Source organism: Camellia sinensis, chromosome 2 (genome assembly GCF_055761805.1).
Source record: "Camellia sinensis isolate YWXY chromosome 2, ASM5576180v1, whole genome shotgun sequence".
Taxonomy (NCBI): Eukaryota; Viridiplantae; Streptophyta; class Magnoliopsida; order Ericales; family Theaceae; genus Camellia; species Camellia sinensis.
Window position 1 is genome coordinate 56,852,030 of NC_138962.1, and position 18,721 is coordinate 56,870,750.

Below are 18,721 nucleotides of genomic sequence, written 5' to 3' on the forward strand. Positions count from 1 at the left end.
GTTTCAAGAGGGCAGAGGATGCTTACGCCCTACAGTGCAATGCTGCCAAGGATCTCTTCTTTAAGTGCGGCTGGAGGGGAGCCGTTGAGAAGCTCGGTCATGATTCTCAGACCGAGGTTCTCAACCCTCCAGCCTACTTCATACCGAACTCCCTGATGGAATATGCCACGGCCATGCAACAGCAGTTCCTTGAGGGCTCAGATGATGAAGATTCTGATGAAGACTCTGCCCCTGAGGATACTTCGGTTGTGAATGCAGATCAGGTAGTTCGGTCGGAGCCCATGGTGGAAGATCTAACTCTTGATCAACCAAGTGAAGCCGTGGCTCCAGCCGAACCCGTTCTTCCTTCTGAAAGTGTTGCAGCGCCCGAAACCGGTCTTCGGGTTGACGCCGATGCTGCTTTCGACGCCGAAATAGATGAACTTTTCTCTTAATTTTGTAATCTTTTCTTTGTAACCGAACTAAGCAGCCTTGTAATGACTTCTTTTTGAATGAAAATTTTACTTCTCTTATTCCGGTTATTGTGTGTATGCTTGCATTTGTAATGTCTTCTATTACTCCATGTGTTATTTCGGTTTTTGGTTGGTTAAACTATACTTACCAGCCAACCACTCCTTAGCCGACATAATTACTTCGGCTGAGGAGTACTAAGTGTTGGTTTATTCCAGCCAACCACTCTTCAGCCTTACACTTACTTCGGCTGAAGAGTAACAAGTGTTGGTTTATTCCAGCCAACCACTCTTCAGCCTTACACTTACTTCGGCTGAAGAGTAACAAGAGTTGGTTTATTCCAGCCAACCACTCCTTAGTCATGCACTTACTTCGGCTAAGGAGTACAAAGTGTTGGTTTATTCCAGCCAACCACTCTTCAGCCTTACACTTACTTCGGCTAAGGAGTAACAAGTGTTGGTTTATTCCAGCCAACCACTCTTCAGCCTTACACTTACTTCGGCTGAAGAGTAACAAGTGTTGGTTTATTCCAGCCAACCACTCTTCAGTCTTACACTTACTTCGGCTGAAGAGTAACAAGTGTTGGTTTATTCCAGCCAACTATTGAAGTTAGTTTTTCCAGCTAACTTCTAGTTTTTGGTTATTCCGACCAAATGTCCTGCAGCCTGGATCCTTATCCTGGGCTTAGGAAGGGTGTTGGTTTAATCCAGCCAACCTCTAAGGTAGTTTTTCCAGCTAACTTATAATAAATTTTGGTTATTCCGACCAAACGTCCTGCAGCCTGGATCCTTATCCTGGGCTTAGGAGGGGTGTTGGTTTATTCCAGCCAACCTCTAAGTTAGTTTTTCCAGCTAACTTAGAATAAAGTTTGGTTATTCCGACCAAACGTCCTGCAGCCTGGATCCTTATCCTGGGCTTAGGAGGGGTGTTGGTTTATTCCAGCCAACCTCTAAGTTAGTTTTTCCAGCTAACTTAGAATAAAGTTTGGTTATTCCGACCAAACGTCCTGCAGCCTGGATCCTTATCCTGGGCTTAGGAGGGGTGTTGGTTTATTCCAGCCAACCTCTAAGTTAGTTTTTCCAGCCAACTTAGAATAAAATGCTTACTATGTACCTAATCTTCACTAAAGCTAACTTTTACAGAGAACAACTCATGCTGAAAAGAATCGCTTGTTTTATTGAAGAAAGAAAAAATTACACGTCTTTGAAAAAGAAAGAATAAAATAACTTGAGATTGGCCGTGTTCCATGGCCTAGGGATTGCTTTGCCGTCCTTGTCTTGGTGGTATGCCCCTTTGTCTGTTAACCAAACCACTTTGTAAGGACCGTCCCAGTTTGGCCTTAACTTGCCATCTCCTGGTCCTCCACTGCTTTCCGATCCGCCGCTTTTCCGACATCTGCGAATAGCTCATTACTCTCCGGTTCTTCCACCGAATGAACATATCCTTTGGCGGCGCGACTGCCATTCGCCGTGACGAAGCATTGCTTTGACATGATCTGATCTCCATAGACTTCTTCAATTATGCCGGTGTTGTTGGGGAACCGCATTACTTGGTGGTAGGATGACGCCACTGATCGCATGGCATGCAGCCATGTTCTGCCTAAGATGATGTTGTAAGTGGAGGGGACCTTCAATACCCAGAACTCCACTTGTTTTGTCACGGTTCCTGCTCTGACTGGAAGAATGATTTTGCCGACGGGCCATTCTGGCATGGAGTTGAACCCAATTAGGGGAGATACGGCAGGTGCCAAGTCTTTGTCTTGCAGCTTCAATTGCTTAAATGTCTCGTAGTACATGATTTCACATGAACTACCCTGGTCAATCAGAATCCGCTTGACGTCAAAATCCTTGACTCGGAGAGTGACGACCAGGGCATCATTGTGGGGGCAGTAAATTCGTTCCAAGTCTTTGTCAGAAAAAGTCATGACGTTTGTTGCCTCCGTCTTCCCTTTCTTGATGGCTGGTTGGGCACTTAGTACTTCTCTAAAGTGTTCTGCCTTTTTGATCGATCCCCTGAGCTCGCATACACGCTCAGGTTCAAAGACTCCATGTATGACATTGATGACGCCTTGAGGCGGGGCGTCTATTGGCATTCCATTGGGGTGGTTATTATGGTCCTGGGGGGCTGGCTGCGTCCCTCCTTCAATGTACTTATCCAAGTGTCCTGCTGCCACCAATTCTTCCAAGTGCTGTCTCAGTGGCGTGCAATTCTCAGTTCGGTGCCCTTTTTCTTGGTGGAAGGTGCACCGTGATCTGTCGTCGTAGTCTTTCTGGGCTTCTCCTAGCTTGGCTGGCCACTTGACGAAAGGCTCATCTCTTATTTCGCTCAGAATCCGATATATTGGTTTCTTGAACACCGTTGTTATGGCAGTGCGGATTCTCAACCATTTTTTATCTGGATCTTCTCCGTTATCTCGTCTGCCGCGTCCGTTTTTATTCTGTCGATCTACTGTATTGACCTTTGCTGAGGTCTTCTTTTCTGGCATTGTGGTTGTACTTGTTTTGGCTTTGGAACGTGCGCCATCTTCTTCTACCCTGATGTGCTGATGCACTCTCTCCATCAGGGCTTCCATGGTGAGGGGTGGCGTCATTGTAATTGAATCCCTTAGTCTATTCCCTACTGGTAGACCTCTTTTATACTGCGCAATGGCTAGATTGGTTGGGCAGTCTCCAATTTGGTTGAATGTCTCCCAGTAGCGACTGTTGTAAGATCTGAGGGTCTCTTTTTCACCCATGTCGATGGAGAGTAACTGGTCTATCTCCACCGGTGTTTTTGTGTTTGTCCGAAACCTTGTCACGAACGCTTCTGCCAATTGGGCCCAGGAGGCTATGCTGCCCTCTGGGAGCTTTTCGAACCAAGTCAAGCCTAGGTCACCAAGACTGGACGGGAAGAGTATGCACATTAAGGCCTCGTTTCGCCTGTACACAGCCATGACTTGGCGAAAGTGGCTTAGGTGTGAATACGGGTCCGTCTTCCCTTCATATGTATTGAATTTCGGCTGAAGGAAGCCTGATGGTAGGGGCGCGTTTTCGATCGCTGGGACAAACGGCGAAGTCTGTAGCCTTGCCAATGCTTTGTCCGCTGGTTCGTAGGCCGGTCGCGGTATTGGCATTCCAACCTCGACGCTTCCATGCGTTCGAGGAGCCAACCGTTGTAAGGCCGAAATTCGGTGTGGATCCTTTGCCCTGGCATCCTCCTTGCATCGTGCTTTTTCTTCTAGCACGGTTCGTAAGTCGGATGACCTGGGTAGCTCGGTTTGTCTGGATCTGGTTTGGTGTGAATGTGAAGGCCAATACGTGCTTCCTTCAGTGTATGATCTTTCGGATCTCGTCCTTTCAGACCTGGAGTGACGAGTTCTTGAAGATAAGGAGTGAGTGTCGCCTGTCCTGAGGCTTCTGCTCTCTCCTTGGGAGGGCGTAATATTCCTACTACGATTCTCTGAGTGGCGAGGGGGCGTTTTATGCTTGCGCCCCTCTCCTGTCGCCACATCTTTAGTCTTTATCTGGCGTTTTAAAGTCTCCATGTCCGCCGCCATCCTTCGAATTAGTTCATCCTGTTCCTTTACGCGATCTTCCAGGGCTTGAGGATCAATCCTCCTCCTTTGCCTGTCGGGACTTTGAGAGTGACGAGGGCTGCCATTCCACCTTCCCCTGCCACTCCTCCTGGAATTATGTTGTTGGGGCTCCAAGTCCGCCATGGGAGGGACGGTAGGTAATCCTTCACGCCTTGCGCCCCCTTCTGGAGTTTGTCCGTCGACGGCGGACTGCGGCAAGTCTTCAATGTGTGCCATCGAATGAGAAAAGGAGAAGCTTAGTCAAGAGGTTTTTGTTCTTGTCTATTGTTCCCACAGACGGCGCCAATTGTACGGGGAGGAAATAATTCTCCTCGTATAATCCTGTTGACCAAGTCCACGCTCCTCCGTACGACGTCACTTTGTCACCTGAAAATACAAACGTGAGCTAGCCGGCGGGTGTGTGCCGGAAACCTCTCCGATGCCTAAGTCAGAAAACTTGACAAATAGACAAAGCTCTAAGTTCTCAGAAAGATTGTGTTCAATTACCTCCTCCAAGGTGATGCTTGTGAGCTTTTATAAGTTTCATATGGCACAATCCTAGTAGGACTTGTATTTCTCCATACAGAGTCCTCCTAGGATTCATTCTCCTAAGGATAATGCTTATCCTTTTACACCCTCCCCCACTGCTCAAACCAAGTGGGATGGTTTTCTTTACGGCCGAACTTCCTTTTGACCGAAGTAAACTTGGCTATACCGAGCCACAGAAGGCCGAACTATCCTTAGCTCGGTCTTCTCCTTCAACTCTTTACTTCGGCTGCCCTGTTCGACCTTGATGCGCTTAGATCAAACTTCCAAGTAACAAGTTCGGACCGACCTAACCAATATAAGTCATGACCGGACTAACTCCGAAACCGGTCCTCCTAGAACATACTGCGACCGGACTAACTCTAAGACCGGACTCCGAGTTGTCTCTGGATCGGAGTAACCTTACTCTTCCTTGGGCCGAAGCTACTATCTCTTCTTGAGCCGGAATAAACTCACCTCCTTGGGCCGAAGTAACTTTGTCTCCCCAAGGCCGGAATAACCTTGCCCTCTAGGTCGGAGTATTCAGTACGGCCTTTTTACGCAGTCCTACGCGTTTTGGGCCTTAATGCCCAACTCTCAGCTCGGCCCAATTTTTCCCAAAAATTACCCTCTCAGATAGATAGATAGATAGGTACTTTATGTGGGTTGTGATTAGAGGAAAAAATTTGATTGTTTTTTTGTGTATAATTATGACTTTTGCCGCTCATATTTTATATTATTGGTTAAATTAATTTTGCCCACAACAGCCCAATATTTTATTTGGTGAGGGGTGGGTTGTGGTCGTATGGAATTTACAAAGAGAAAATGAAAACGATGGAAAAAAAAAAAAGGGGTGATTTTGTAAATATCAAGTTAGATTTTAATATTTTGAATTTTTTTAATTTCACATTTTATGAATGTTGAATTTTTTAAAAGCTTCTCATTGAAGTATAACTTTTTTCCATTTATTATTGGGAAAATTAGTTTAACGTCCCTCTCCCAATTTTAGTAATGGAAAAGATCCATAATATTATTTTATGATGTCTAAGGTTCCTCAACCACACACCCATGTATTACAGAGAAATTTGGTATAAGTTTCAAACCTTCACCTCTCTCTCTCAAACTCACGCCTCACCTCTTCTCTCGCCTCGCTGCTCTGCTCTCTCTCTCGTCAATCCAGCTCGATCAATCCAAGAAGCCTTATGTCAAGAACTCCTCCGCCACTCTTGCTCCAATTGAATTGTCGTATGAAGGTCTTCCACCGTGGCTCGGCGATGATCTCCAACCACTCTCAAAGCTTCTTCAGAGCGTTGATCCCCCGATCCCATAACCTTTCCTCATCCTCGCTACGGTCTATGAAGAAAGCCATTAAGAATAATCATGGTTAGATGTTAATCAATCAGAGGTATAGAATTTTGTGGTTCAGGTGGCTCCATCACCCATCCAAGAATGCGCATCAAATGCTCCAGAAGGCAGCTTTTAATTAGCAGATATAAAAATAGTGATCACGAGAAATCAGGATCAAGTAGTACTTTCAATGATGCTTCCACAAAAGACATCTCTTCTGGTGAAATGGTTGATTTTGAGGATGAGCCTACATTGAACAAGATACCCAGTGAAGGTTATGGTTGGGTAAAGAAATTTGAATGTTCAAGGTCTTGAATCTAGAAAAATTCCTGGGATTGCTTTGTATGTTGAATTCATTATGAATATAGACATAAATATGGTTATTGGATCAAGTCTCTTTTTGTAGTATAAGAATAATGTTGGATCAAATCACTGAAGCCATCAAACTGCAGACAACAAGTGAATTTTTCTAGTTGGAGGGGATCTTCTCTGGGATTGAGTAAATTTCTCTGGAGTGGAGAGGGAAATTTCTCTGGGTTGAGTAAATTTCTGGTTTGTTGAATTAAAAATGCTCTTGTTTTGAGAAAGTCTTGCAGATAACAAGTAGACTTCATATTTTTTGCTATAGAAAACACAATGGACAAGTTATATTATTTAGTCTATTTCATAGCCAGAAAGCTCAATTGCCATCACTAAAACTATGCTCAATTAATTACTGGTGTTATTTAATCTATTATAGTCTCAAGTCAATCAATCCATGCAATTATGCTAGACTCTATCTATAGTACCAAAGTTGTCTCTCCCAGCATCCTGCATTTTCATGACCAACACTGTGTAATGGCTGCAGTTATTGGGTTCTTTGGTTTAACTGGTTCATTTTTTAATCTTCTATTAATGGTATATTACTTGTGCATCTAAATATTTTTGACTTGTTTAAACATGTAAGTACATTGTTTATTGTTGTCAATACAGTCCTCAAATTGAGCTGGTCTATGGTCATAAAACAACTAAGAAGACATTTGATATTAGTACCTATATCTGGTCCTTTGGTATTTCTCTTTCTCTCTGGATAAGTGCATTACAATGTTAACAGAAGTGTTGATTCAAGGCATTGGTCAGCTATCAATATCAAAATGCACACTCTTTAGTTCCATGTATTGCATTGTGTCTCGTATTGATTATATTCTTGAACTCTTCTATCAAACTATAGACAACAAGTGAATTTCTCTGGTTGGAGGGGATTTTCTCTGAGATTGAGTAAATTTCTCTGGAGTGGAGAGAGGAATTTCTCTGGGTTGAATCCAGAGAAATTCTCTGTGAATATGCATCCAAATTACTGAAGCCATCAAACTGCAAACAACACAAGTGAATTTCTCTGGTTGGAGGGGATTTTTTCTAGGGTTGAGTAAATTTCTCTGGAGTGGAGAGGGAAATTTCTCTGGGTTAAATTTAGAGAAATTTTCTGTGAGATTTTCTCTGTGATGTGTCTAAAGAAATTTGAAATTTTCTCTGTAATTTATCCAGAGAAATTCTTTGGATCGAATTTTCTCTAGATCGATGTTGAGGGACCTTAGACATCATGAAAATATTAAGTGTCCTTTATGCTATAAAATCTTAATACTAGGGACCTTAAAGAAAATTCCCCTCGGTGATATTTGTCTAAAATTAAAGAGAGAGAAAAGAAAGTATAATTTACCTTATCTTGTAGTGCATTACAAAATGATTTATTTTTTGTGCATACAAGAGAAAGATGTTTATTTGTTATGTAATTTTTTTTATGTCACATGGTAAATTTAATTATTTTTTTAATAAGATGTATCTTTTATATATATATATATATATATATATATAAATGCAAACAAAATAAATCATTTCTTTTATTTTTATATTTTTTTAGGGCAAAACACCAATAAATCCCAAATTTTAATATGTTTAACCATTTAGTCCTGCCTTTTATTTTGTAGACTAATAAGTCCTATTTGAATATTAAAAGCTCACTATAGACATTTTTAAGATTTCCCTCTTTTCCGAACATTAGCAACATTAACTACACCAACAACATCATCAAATATCAACTATATCATCAAACATCATCAATATCACCAACATCATAAAACATCATCAACATTGATGAAACATCATCAAACATCAACTACATCATCAAACATCATCAACGTCACCAACATCATAAAACATCATCAACATCACCAACCATTAACTACATCATCAAACATCAACTACATCATAAAATATCATCAACAACACCAACATCATAAAACATCATCAATATCATCAAACATCAACTACAACATCACCAACATCATCAACATTGTGAACATCATCAAACATCAACTACATCTTCAACCTCATCAAACATCATCAACATCACCAACATCATAAAACATCATCAAACATCAACTACATCATCATGCATCATCAACATCACCAATATTGTGAACATCATCAAATATCAACTACATCTTCAACCTCGTCAAATATCATCATACACCAATATGGGATACAATATATTGATATTTATACAATATAACAAACAAAGATACCATACCAAATATAAAACATAACAAACAAAGATACCATACAAAATATAAAAATGACTAAATGGTTTACAAAAAAATACTCAGGACTAGATAGAGCAACATTTCTCAATACAAAATTTATGAGTAATTTTTCCATTTTTTTAAACCTCATACTTCCTTGAAGTAAGTTATTCATTTTATTGTACTTGTTAAAATATATATATATATATATATATATATATATATATATATATTGTAAAAAAAAAAAAAGGTATATATTTTTTAAGACAAACAAAATAAATTATTAAATTGACATAATTTTTTTAAAATAAAATATATGGGTAAAATTTTAAAATACAAATAAGTTGAATTATTCAAAGATAAATATTAAAAAAATATATTATAAATATTAAAAAATATATTATAAATATATTAATTTCAGTAAATATATATTAAAATTAAAATGGCGCTAAAAACGATTGTTAGCATAGCATAGCACTATTCGGTCCCAAAAAAAAGGGGCAAAACGAGCACTATCATCAGATAATCATCAGATAATATCGAACTTGAGTTGACTAAACTATCTACTCAGCGCCACCACTGTCATCAGATGATCATTATCCTATTCTCAAATCTTACATAAACCTTCCACTGGTTTCAGCAATTTATCTAATCTTTCCCAATTCCCAAACCCTCCATGAATTCTCATCATTATCACCCATCAATTTACTACTAGTTTACTGCAATTTGAAGCCTGTGTTGTTCATCTTGCCTTTGCCTTTGCTGGGCATATCTCACAGGTATTATTGCCATAACTCTATACATCTTTGATTGCTTTTACTTGTGTTACCCTCTCACCCTTCTTTTCTCCTTTCTTCATGGCTTATATATTTTGGGTCTGGTGAGACCGCGTTTGGGATTGGTTGGCCCATTTTGAGACCGATTGCTGGATAGTATATTCATGTAATAAAAAATAAAGATGATAACAATGTTTGAATCAAATTTGTATTATGAAAATGCATAGTTATTTTTGAAATTATATTTGTGGTTTATTTTTTAAAAACAAATATGATTCAACATACTGACGTCCAATCATCTTATTTTTTTGTTGTTTGTGTGAATAGTCTAGATAATGAGTCTTTTAACAGTTCGGATCACTAAAATCGATCCCAAAATGTGCTTACCAAGTCCAAACGCCCTGATGACAACTTGGGAGAAGCCAAACTTTTTTCTCAAACCCTCATAGTCCCCACTTCCCCCAAAAAATCTAAATTAGTTAATGTGTCTTCAACACAACTCTAACAATAGTGGCAATTATGTTAGTGATGATGGTCAAGTCTGCAACTTAATAACGAGATTGCGATTTTTAGCTTTGATGTTTAACATGTATGTGAACAATGAAGAAAGCATTAGATAAAGTTTTGTGATGACAGGTTTTTTAGAATCAAATTCTCTAGCATTTTTTTAAGTATCTTAGCCTAGGCATTGAGATGTCGATTATTTGTGAGAATAGTTAAAAATTGGGAATCTTATTGATACGTAACAATTCTATGAAATATGTTACGATGGCCAATTTACTCAGATTTTAGTTTTGAAGGCATGCATATTGCAAAAAATAAGGTTTGAATTACTGAAGTGTGCGTCCATTAAGATCCCTTTTTCAATTGAAGAAATCCAATTATAACGAGGATAAGGTCAAATATATTTGTTCTGATAAGAACCAAATCTGATGAATATATGTATACTGGTGGCTGTGAGTTATTTGGGGGTTGATGATGAATGGCTCTGTTTTAGTGCTACGGTTAATGGATTTGGATAGTTCTTACGTGGTGTGGACAAGCACACCATTTTTGAAATGCATCAGTCCGCTTTCCATTAATATGAAATTTTGACTACCTTTTTTGTATTATTGTTAAACCTTTACTCCCAAACTTGTGCAAGCTTCATCTACTATATATATATATATATATATATTGTGATGGATAGCTTTTGATATGTTTTTCAATTACTCTTTACTTTTGTAGTGATTACACAAGGGTAGGAGCCAAAATTTGTGAGCAAATTACACTTTTCTTGAAACTAGTCATTTGTTTTTCATTCAAAATCATGGCGAGCGACGCTTCTGAAAGTATCACTTTGAAGATCCTTGTGGAGAAAGAGAAAAACCGAGTTGTTTTTGCTGAGTCGAATAAGGATTTTGTTGACGTTATATTCAGCTTCATGACATTACCTATTGGAACTATTGTTGAGCTCATTCATGAGCACTTATTAAAGGGGGAGATTGGTTGCTTGAACAACTTATATGAAAGTGTAGAAAATCTTGATGAGGAATATCTAATAAGTGAGCACAAGGAGATGCTACTTCATCCTCGAAGTGCAGCTGAAATATACCATAGGAACCTAAAAATAAATTTGATTGAAAGCAATAGCAGGAGCAAATATTATGTTTGTTTCGATGCTGATTGTAGTTTTCTCAGCTATTACCAAACTTCATGTTGCCGCTGTGGAAACCCCTTAGAACTTGAGGTAAATCTGTCAAATCCGGTTTCTCAAGATGGAGGGGTGTTTGTAAAACCAACTGCCCGCTTTATGATAACGGATGACTTTAAAGTATTGCCTCTGTCCACCATGGCTGGCTTATCTTTGCTTAGCAATTTCAGAACAATGGATGATAGCAAAATAGAGGAGAGAACTGTGAACATAGGAAAGAATGAGGTAAGTAACAAATTCATTAGTTGTTTTTCTAATTGCATAAATGTTAGCCTTATCATTTTACTCTCTCTCCCTCTCTCTCTCAGGTTCTGAAATTGCTGAAGTGTTCATTAACATCAAGGACACCCCTGTCTGACACCATTATGGAACCACCCATAAGTAAGACTAGTTTCACGTTTCGCCGTGGAAAATATGGACCGAGGAGTACATGTCGATCTCAAAAAGTTAAGGACACCAAAAATGTGGATACAAAGACAAACTTGAAGCTTATCATCAACAAATCTAACAATAGAGCATTGTATGCAGAAGTTGAAGAAAATTTTGTTGATGTCCTATGTAGTTTCCTTGCATTTCCAATCGGGTATGTCTTTAAAGAGTTCTCATCTTTGTCCTTCAAGGGATGCATGGGTAACTTATTCAAGAGCATCCAAGATACCAACATCAATAAGTTCTTCAAATCTGAGGAGATGAAGGACATTGTAGTCAATCCAAAAGTAGCCCCTGGTCTTGCTTGTGGCAACAAACTAATTGGCATTGAGGAAGCTGTAAACCCATCATTCTCAACTCTTTCTTCCTTGTTTACAACGAAATGCTCTGATTTGAATTCAAACTCCCTTATCGGGGAAGTAAAAATTGGCGGTGGATTTATGAAAGGGCCATCCATGTTCATGGTGACAGATAATTTGTCCATAACACCTTTATCTCCGATCTCAGGTATATCTCTTATCAACAAATTAAAGGTACCCCTCAGTGATGTTGAGGAATTGGAGGTGACCATGGGTGAGGAGGAGGTAAATGAACTACTGTCAAGTTATTTCTAGGTTAATTACACTAACCTCCCTTGAGGTTTGAAGAAAATACATTGAGCTCCACATGTTTGACATAATTACATTGGGTTCCCATAAGATTTGAATTCACATAACACTTAGCCCCCCTTTCATCGATAATTCATTAGTCATATAGATGGAAAATGATATTGTCATCTCTTTTATACTAAAATGTATACATTACCCGTGTTTATCGTTGTGTTTACGACCATCTGCATTAGTTTTGGATACTTTTGCCTTACTAAAGGGTGATCAATGTAATTATACCAAACTTGTGGGGCTTATTATATTTTTGTAAAACTTCAGGGGTGGTCAGGGTAATTAGCCTTATTTCTATCATAGCAATTTTGATAAAATAGCATAACCCTTACAGTTCTATAGAATTCATTGGCTTGCACTAGAAGTTCATCATGGGTCTTCAACTATCAAATTATTAAATTACGATAGATATGCTTATAATTTCAATTTACTTACTGTTGTAGATCCATTTGCTACTTGCTGATATATTCACTTTGCAGACTTTGCGTCTATTGGTAGCTTCTTTGGTATCAAGATCAGCTTTGACAGATGCTTTCATGATTAAGGAGACAAAGCAAGAGCCATTAGGTAACATCTTCATCTCTATGCTTGAAGAAAGGAAGAAACTCTAATGGTGCTGTAAGTAGATGACAGTATTTGCATATATATAAGCCTATGTTTTACTATAACTATATCATCACTTTCTTAGCATTAGTATGGCCTGTTAGCTAGAACTTTTCTTTTTTTTTTTTCCAGCTTTTTAGCTTAAGTTTTGAAAATGTCTGGTAAAACTTTTCAGGTTTTCAGCTTATTTGCTTCTCAGTTCAAAAAACTCAAAATCCTTGATTATCCTTGGTCTTTATTAATGCAGCGTTGTCTTCTTGTTGGGATTACCCAATTGTATAAGCAATAGGGTTTTCAGAAAGGCTTGGAGTATTAATTATGCTATTTCCAAGGAAAAGGGGGGGGGGGGGGGGGGGGGGGGGGGGGGCAGACCTATATCTTTGCTCTTTATTAAATGAAATATAAAACTCCAGTTTAGCATAGGCTACTAGCAAAATAAAAACTGCCTGACCATTCGTCTAGTCTCAATTCTCAACCTTAGAAGTCTGTAAGTTATTATTTATGGCTAGTTAGTTTTAGATTATTTATGCAATACCATAGCTATTAGTCTTTCCATTTTGCATTACTAACTTATTGCTTAATGGCATTCATTGGAAATTATGTGTCTTATTTTAATTGATAATTGTTAAATCAAAGCATGTCGTATGTGTGATAAACTGATAATTGAGTGTTAGAATCCTTCTAAATTCATGATAAATTAATTATTTATATGGCATTTTTGGCCTTAGCAAATAATTTGGGAATTTTGGTTTGTGATTATCTTAATTCTAGTTTCAATTTTTAATAAAATGATGCATGTTATTTTGTTTATGTAATTTTGTAATTGGTAAGCAATATTAGGCTTAATTAAGTGAGATTAACTAAGCTAATGGGGGGACTGTATCATGCTTATGTGTTGGGTTTTGTTGGTCATGTGGTTAGTTGTTGGGATGGAGACACATGCATTGTACTAGAACAGACAAGTGTCCCAAGTATTTTTAGGTGTTAGCGTAGAGAGAGAGAGAGAGAGAGAGAGAGAGAGAGAGAGATTTCCAGAAAGAATTGTAGAACCCATCCAGGTTATATTATCTCATTCATGTGTCTATATTCATGAAATAAAATTGGAAAATTAGCTAAATGATCATTTAAAATTTGGTAAAGCTGGGACCTAGGAATTGGGGGAGCTTAGTTTGCATGTGTGTGGTAATGTCATGGTTGTGGAAATCATGCATGCAAGAGACCTGTAGTTGTTATTTGTGATTTGTGATTTGTGATTTGTGATTTGTGATTTGTGATTTGTGATTTGAAACATGGATTTGATGATGTTTGGAGGTTGGGTTGATGTTGTGGGAGGCCTTTGGGAGCTTATGTTTCGTGTATCAAGGTTGAGACCTTAGAATGGAGTTTGGGGGATTTGGGGTTGAGAACCAAACTGGTTTTGAACCCCAATAACAAACCCTTAACAACTCACCCTAGCAAGTCTGCCAGTGGGAGTGCACAGTTTAGCAACCAGCTCCGGGTTTATCTTTCTCTTTTATGATCCGAACACAACTTCTACCCCTACCTCTGGGACTGGGACCCACCTTAGAGTATAATTAAGATTGTACATTACCAATATCATATTGGCAATATGGAATCATACGATTTAATCAGCATAAATGAAATTTGAGTAATTACTTATGGAATCATTTTGTGGATAAATTGGTCTAAATTGTATTTCTGACATACCTTGTGAAGGATCATTAGGAAGAGACCAATATAGCTTCATAAGAGGACAAGCCGAGTAAAAAAATGGGCATCTCCAAGCTTAGTTTATAAAGAAATGTTATTTCGTTCCAAGCATGACTTGATCACAAAGTTATATTTTTCTTTATTGCAACTACATGTTTTATGTTTCACAAATCCATGGATATCCTACTTACCCGAAAAAATCCATGGATATCCCTCTATATGTTTTTATAATCATGTGATGCGATACTTCTATATGCCATTTGTAATTAGTTCTAGCTACCAAGGGACAGTAAGCATGTTGATAACCATGTAGTGAGACGTCCCTGTGTATCCCTGTGTATCACTATACGTGACTTGCCCCTTTTGTGATAGCTGTTTGGAGCACAGGTTGACACAATCTCCTGTCATTCTGCCTTTGCTTTCATTGAAAATTCTCTGTTCTCTCTTTTTATATAAAAATTTAATTATTAATATCTGTTTCAAGTTACTATTTCGATAACTTCATGTACCCATGGTGCTTTGGTTTATTACTCATGCTTTAGTATAATATTACTCGCCGAGTTTTGACTCATCTTTTATTATTCTATAACCATTTCAGGAAATGATCCTTGCATGATGTGAGTTTTGTGAAAGCTTGGAGCATGTTTGAAAACCCAATTTACTGTGTGTTGTTGTGACCTTGTATATGTGTAATGGATGCAATCTTGTTTTACATCTTTGATGATCACTGTTGTTTATTTGAGGTCCAAGGATGTTAAGACTTGTTGTGTTTATGTATCTAATGTGGTGCCATAAATATTTGTATATATTTGCTCTGATGGAGGTTTGTGATTGGACAATTTGTATTTCTTTTATTATATAATTATGACTATTGCCCACAGCTCAATTTAGTTTTTATTTATTTTTTAATGTAAAAATGTAAACTGTCTAACTAAATTAGCCCCAAAAAAATCAAAACCAAACCATATTTATAGACGCAACTGCATTTTCCTATCTGTAATCAATCACCCATGACCTAGTTGTTCAATAAAATGAGAAAGATAATAAAGGGTAAATAAAAAACTTTTAAAAAAAAAAATTACATTAGACTATAAAGTATATGGTAGGTATTAGTCTCAATCAAAAGGGATCAAGGATGCTAACTATCTGACCTAAGATTAAATTTCCCCAACCTTGCTGGTAGATGGGTCAATTCATACCGTGGCATCTGCTCTCTGCACAAAATCGTCTTCTATTTTTAACTTCTTCTATACTCTCGAAACGTTTATAATTGTAGGTTCATGCCTCCAAATTTTTACATTTCAAAATTCTTAGATAAAATGATTACAAGTGTTTAGATTATATTTTGAGATTTTTGCATTTTGAAATTTACTTATCATTTAGTGGTTTAAGTGTTTTGGAATAAAGGAAAATGGGAATAGTAAACCTTTGATTATATTAATCGGTTTATAACATCAATTTTAAGGGAGTTGTTACGGTGTGTTTTTTTGAAAAGGTACATGCATATGCACTCTAATATAGGGGTGTTTTGAGAATTTGGTTTTTAGTCACTTTTTTAGGTTTGTAGTAAAAGTCAAAAGTTGACTTTCTTGTATTTTTTTCATTTAGGAAGATGGTTTTCAGTCATTGGTAAAATTACAATTCTACCCCTCATGGGTCAAAATATGTTACGTGAGTAAAGTTGTAAATATTTTAAATTGAATGGGGGTAGTTTGGTCATTTTATTGTGATTTGACATCATGAACAAATATTAATCAAAAAGGCTAAGAGTAATTTTTTACCAACTTCCTAAATCATTTGTCTAAAAAAACCAAAAACTTGATTAAAAATCAAAAAATCACTTTTTACCATCTTTCCAAAATAGGCCATAATCACAGCAATCTAGAACAAATATCACAAGTCATAATTTCCCTTTTTTTTCCTTTTCACCAAAATGATTGATAACATTTCTTACCACTGATTCATAACATTTACACATTATTTATAACATAATCATAATAATTATACATTATAAATTTGTCATTTATAACTTATACCACAAAATGACAAAAGACATTATAAATATTTATAATTTTTATCACAAAAAATCACAGCTTTCTCACCATGTGTTGTATTTAAAAGTACACACCAACACCATAAATTAATTTGAAATATGCTTGAGATATTTAATTTATTATCTCTAAAAATTATCCTTGATGATGTGTTTAATGAGTGTCAATTTTTAATTTGTTAAATATTCTATCATATAGAATTTAACTTTAATGTCACATCACTAGGGGTTAGGGGTGATAAATTAAGGAATGTGATGTTGAATTAACTTTTTTCCCCACATTAAAAAATTGTACAAGTTAATAACCTTCATAATATTACTGGACCCAAAACAAGGTTTGACGGGTCAATGAATGAACAAACGGAGATACGTTTCTTTAGTTTGAAAAAAAAAAATTTGTGATGAGGTATGTGATAGATACAAAAAAAAATTAGGAAAAATTTCATTGAAGTTGGTTGTTTAAAAAAATATTTATAAGTTAGTGACAAATTTTATAAAAATTAAAAAATAAAATTATAATTTTTTTCATGATTTAGTAATTAATTTTTAAATAATTCTAACATGTGAGTTTTCTGAAAAATTAATCATGTGGAAATGGTCAACCAGACAATAATGCCAGCGCACGGTACACGCAAAGATAGATTGGAACAATATTGTCAAACACATTATTAGACTAATACCAAACACCCCATTGCCACGAAACAACACCTTTCAAGACAAGCAAACAAACTGTGATCCAACTCTTTATAACTAGTCCTCCCCCCCAACCCCAGCAACTACCCCCATTACCCTCATAACTTATATCCAATTTGCCTCCACCACCACCACCACCTCCTCCTCCGTAGACATCAGCTCCACCATCACCACCACCACAATCACCTCCTTTTCAGACATCAGCTCCCCTACTTCTACTACCATTATCGATAGATGTCCTAATCCTACCCTCACCCATATTATCAAAACTCTAAAAAAAAAATGTCTCTTAGAGCAAGGCCAATTCCTTCCAAGGAAACATCGATATCTAATACACCTCCAATCACTACCACTACTTCAAGTGATTCAGATGATGATAACACACCTGAAACCTTAAAATCCCAACCACCACCACCAACATCGCCGTCCTTCTCACAAGGTGCAATCTCTCAAACCCTAACAAGCACAGCCAACTTAGCTAACCTCCTCCCAACCGGCACCATCCTCGCCTTCCAACTCCTCACACCGATCTTCACCACCAACGGCTCATGTGACTCCGCCACACGCCCCATGACACTCATCCTCCTCCTTCTCCTCGCCACATCCTGCTTCCTTAGTTCCTTCACCGACAGCTTCAAGTCACCAGAAGGACAAGTCTACTATGGCTTCGCAACGTTCAAAGGGATGTGGCTCTTCGACTACCAATCAAATACAGGGCTTCCAGATTTGAGTAAGTACAGGGTGACCCCCATTGATGTTGTTCATGCAGTGTTGTCAATGTTGGTGTTTGTTGCAGTGGCTTTGAGGGATAAGAATGTGTTGAGTTGCTTTTATCCAAAGCCTGCCCATGAAACTCAAGAGGTTTTGGACATAGTTCCTATTGGGATTGGGCTCATTTGTAGCTTGTTGTTTATGGTTTTTCCTACTAGAAGGCATGGCATTGGTTACCCTGTTACACCAGGCAAATAATTCTCTACTTTTTACTTTTTAATTTTTCATTTTCATTAGATGAAAAGATGTAATGACTTGATTTATTTGTTTTTGTTTTTTTCTAAAAACAAAATAAACATATATTGACAGATTTCATGGTCATCGTTAACATTACTCTTGTTATTTGCTTTTAGATTGTGATTTATTATGGAAAAAAAAAAACTTTGACAGCATGGGTAGCCTAGCAATTGAAGGGTGAACTTTGAGATGTGCTTTAAATTCAAACATTTTGATTTGGATTCGACATTTGCTTTAATCTTTTGAATTTAAATGATACTTGTAATTGAGATGATTGTAAATATTTAGTTTTTTTTTAATTTTTTAATAATTGAATGCCTAAGGCAGCTTGTACGAATTTTGACTAATATTCAGATTCTGAATTTAACAATCAGGTAAACATTCAGTAGCCTCTTGGATAAATCAAACTCGAGATTTTAAATCTTATTTTAAAATCTCTACTGTTCGGCTAACCCCTTAAAAAAAAAAAAAGTGATGAAAATTATTAGGATCTTACTTTGCCAGGGTGGCTTGGGTAGTTTATTGTGATTTTGAAAAATAAAATAAAGCACAGCTTGAAACCCAGAGTAATTGGAATATTCCATGGGTTACTTAGGAAGAAGCAACTCTAACTGATTAAAAAAACTCAATAAATTAACCAATTAAGATAAAATGTTTAATACTTCAA

At 37.3% G+C, this 18,721-nt stretch overlaps 2 protein-coding genes across 5 annotated transcripts; both read left to right on the forward strand.

Moving 5' to 3' along the window:
* Positions 1–8,887: 8,887 nt before the first annotated feature.
* On the forward strand, positions 8,888–15,189 carry LOC114309851 (uncharacterized). Of its 4 annotated transcripts, none has more exons than XM_028255719.2 (5): positions 8,888–9,212; positions 10,437–11,127; positions 11,211–11,915; positions 12,470–12,557; positions 14,902–15,189. In XM_028255719.2, the coding sequence occupies exons 2-5, from the start codon at positions 10,519–10,521 to the stop codon at positions 14,922–14,924; spliced, it is 1,425 nt and encodes a 474-aa protein (XP_028111520.2). In that variant the 5' UTR covers positions 8,888–9,212; positions 10,437–10,518; the 3' UTR covers positions 14,925–15,189. The 4 variants fall into 4 exon arrangements, 3 of the variants coding, with proteins under 3 accessions (XP_028111520.2, XP_028111535.2, XP_082770605.1); XM_028255734.2 differs by having other exon boundaries at positions 8,890–9,212; positions 11,211–11,838; XM_082914479.1 differs by having other exon boundaries at positions 8,894–9,212; positions 12,470–12,608.
* A 704-nt stretch (positions 15,190–15,893) lies between these two features.
* Positions 15,894–18,145, forward strand: LOC114309606 (protein DMP3). The gene has a single exon (XM_028255387.2). The coding sequence runs from the start codon at positions 17,329–17,331 to the stop codon at positions 18,013–18,015; it is 687 nt and encodes a 228-aa protein (XP_028111188.1). The 5' UTR covers positions 15,894–17,328; the 3' UTR covers positions 18,016–18,145.
* Positions 18,146–18,721: the final 576 nt, after the last annotated feature.

Bases quoted from the DNA above. Each gene is read 5' to 3' on its own strand.
- LOC114309851 (XM_082914479.1), top strand. From the start codon at position 10,519: ATGGCGAGCGACGCTTCTGAAAGTATCACTTTGAAGATCCTTGTGGAG. The intron at 11,128-11,210 runs GTAAGTAACAAA...TCTCTCTCTCAG, and splicing joins TGAACATAGGAAAGAATGAG to GTTCTGAAATTGCTGAAGTG. The intron at 11,916-12,469 runs GTAAATGAACTA...TTCACTTTGCAG, and splicing joins TGACCATGGGTGAGGAGGAG to ACTTTGCGTCTATTGGTAGC.
- LOC114309606 (XM_028255387.2), top strand. From the start codon at position 17,329: ATGTCTCTTAGAGCAAGGCCAATTCCTTCCAAGGAAACATCGATATCT.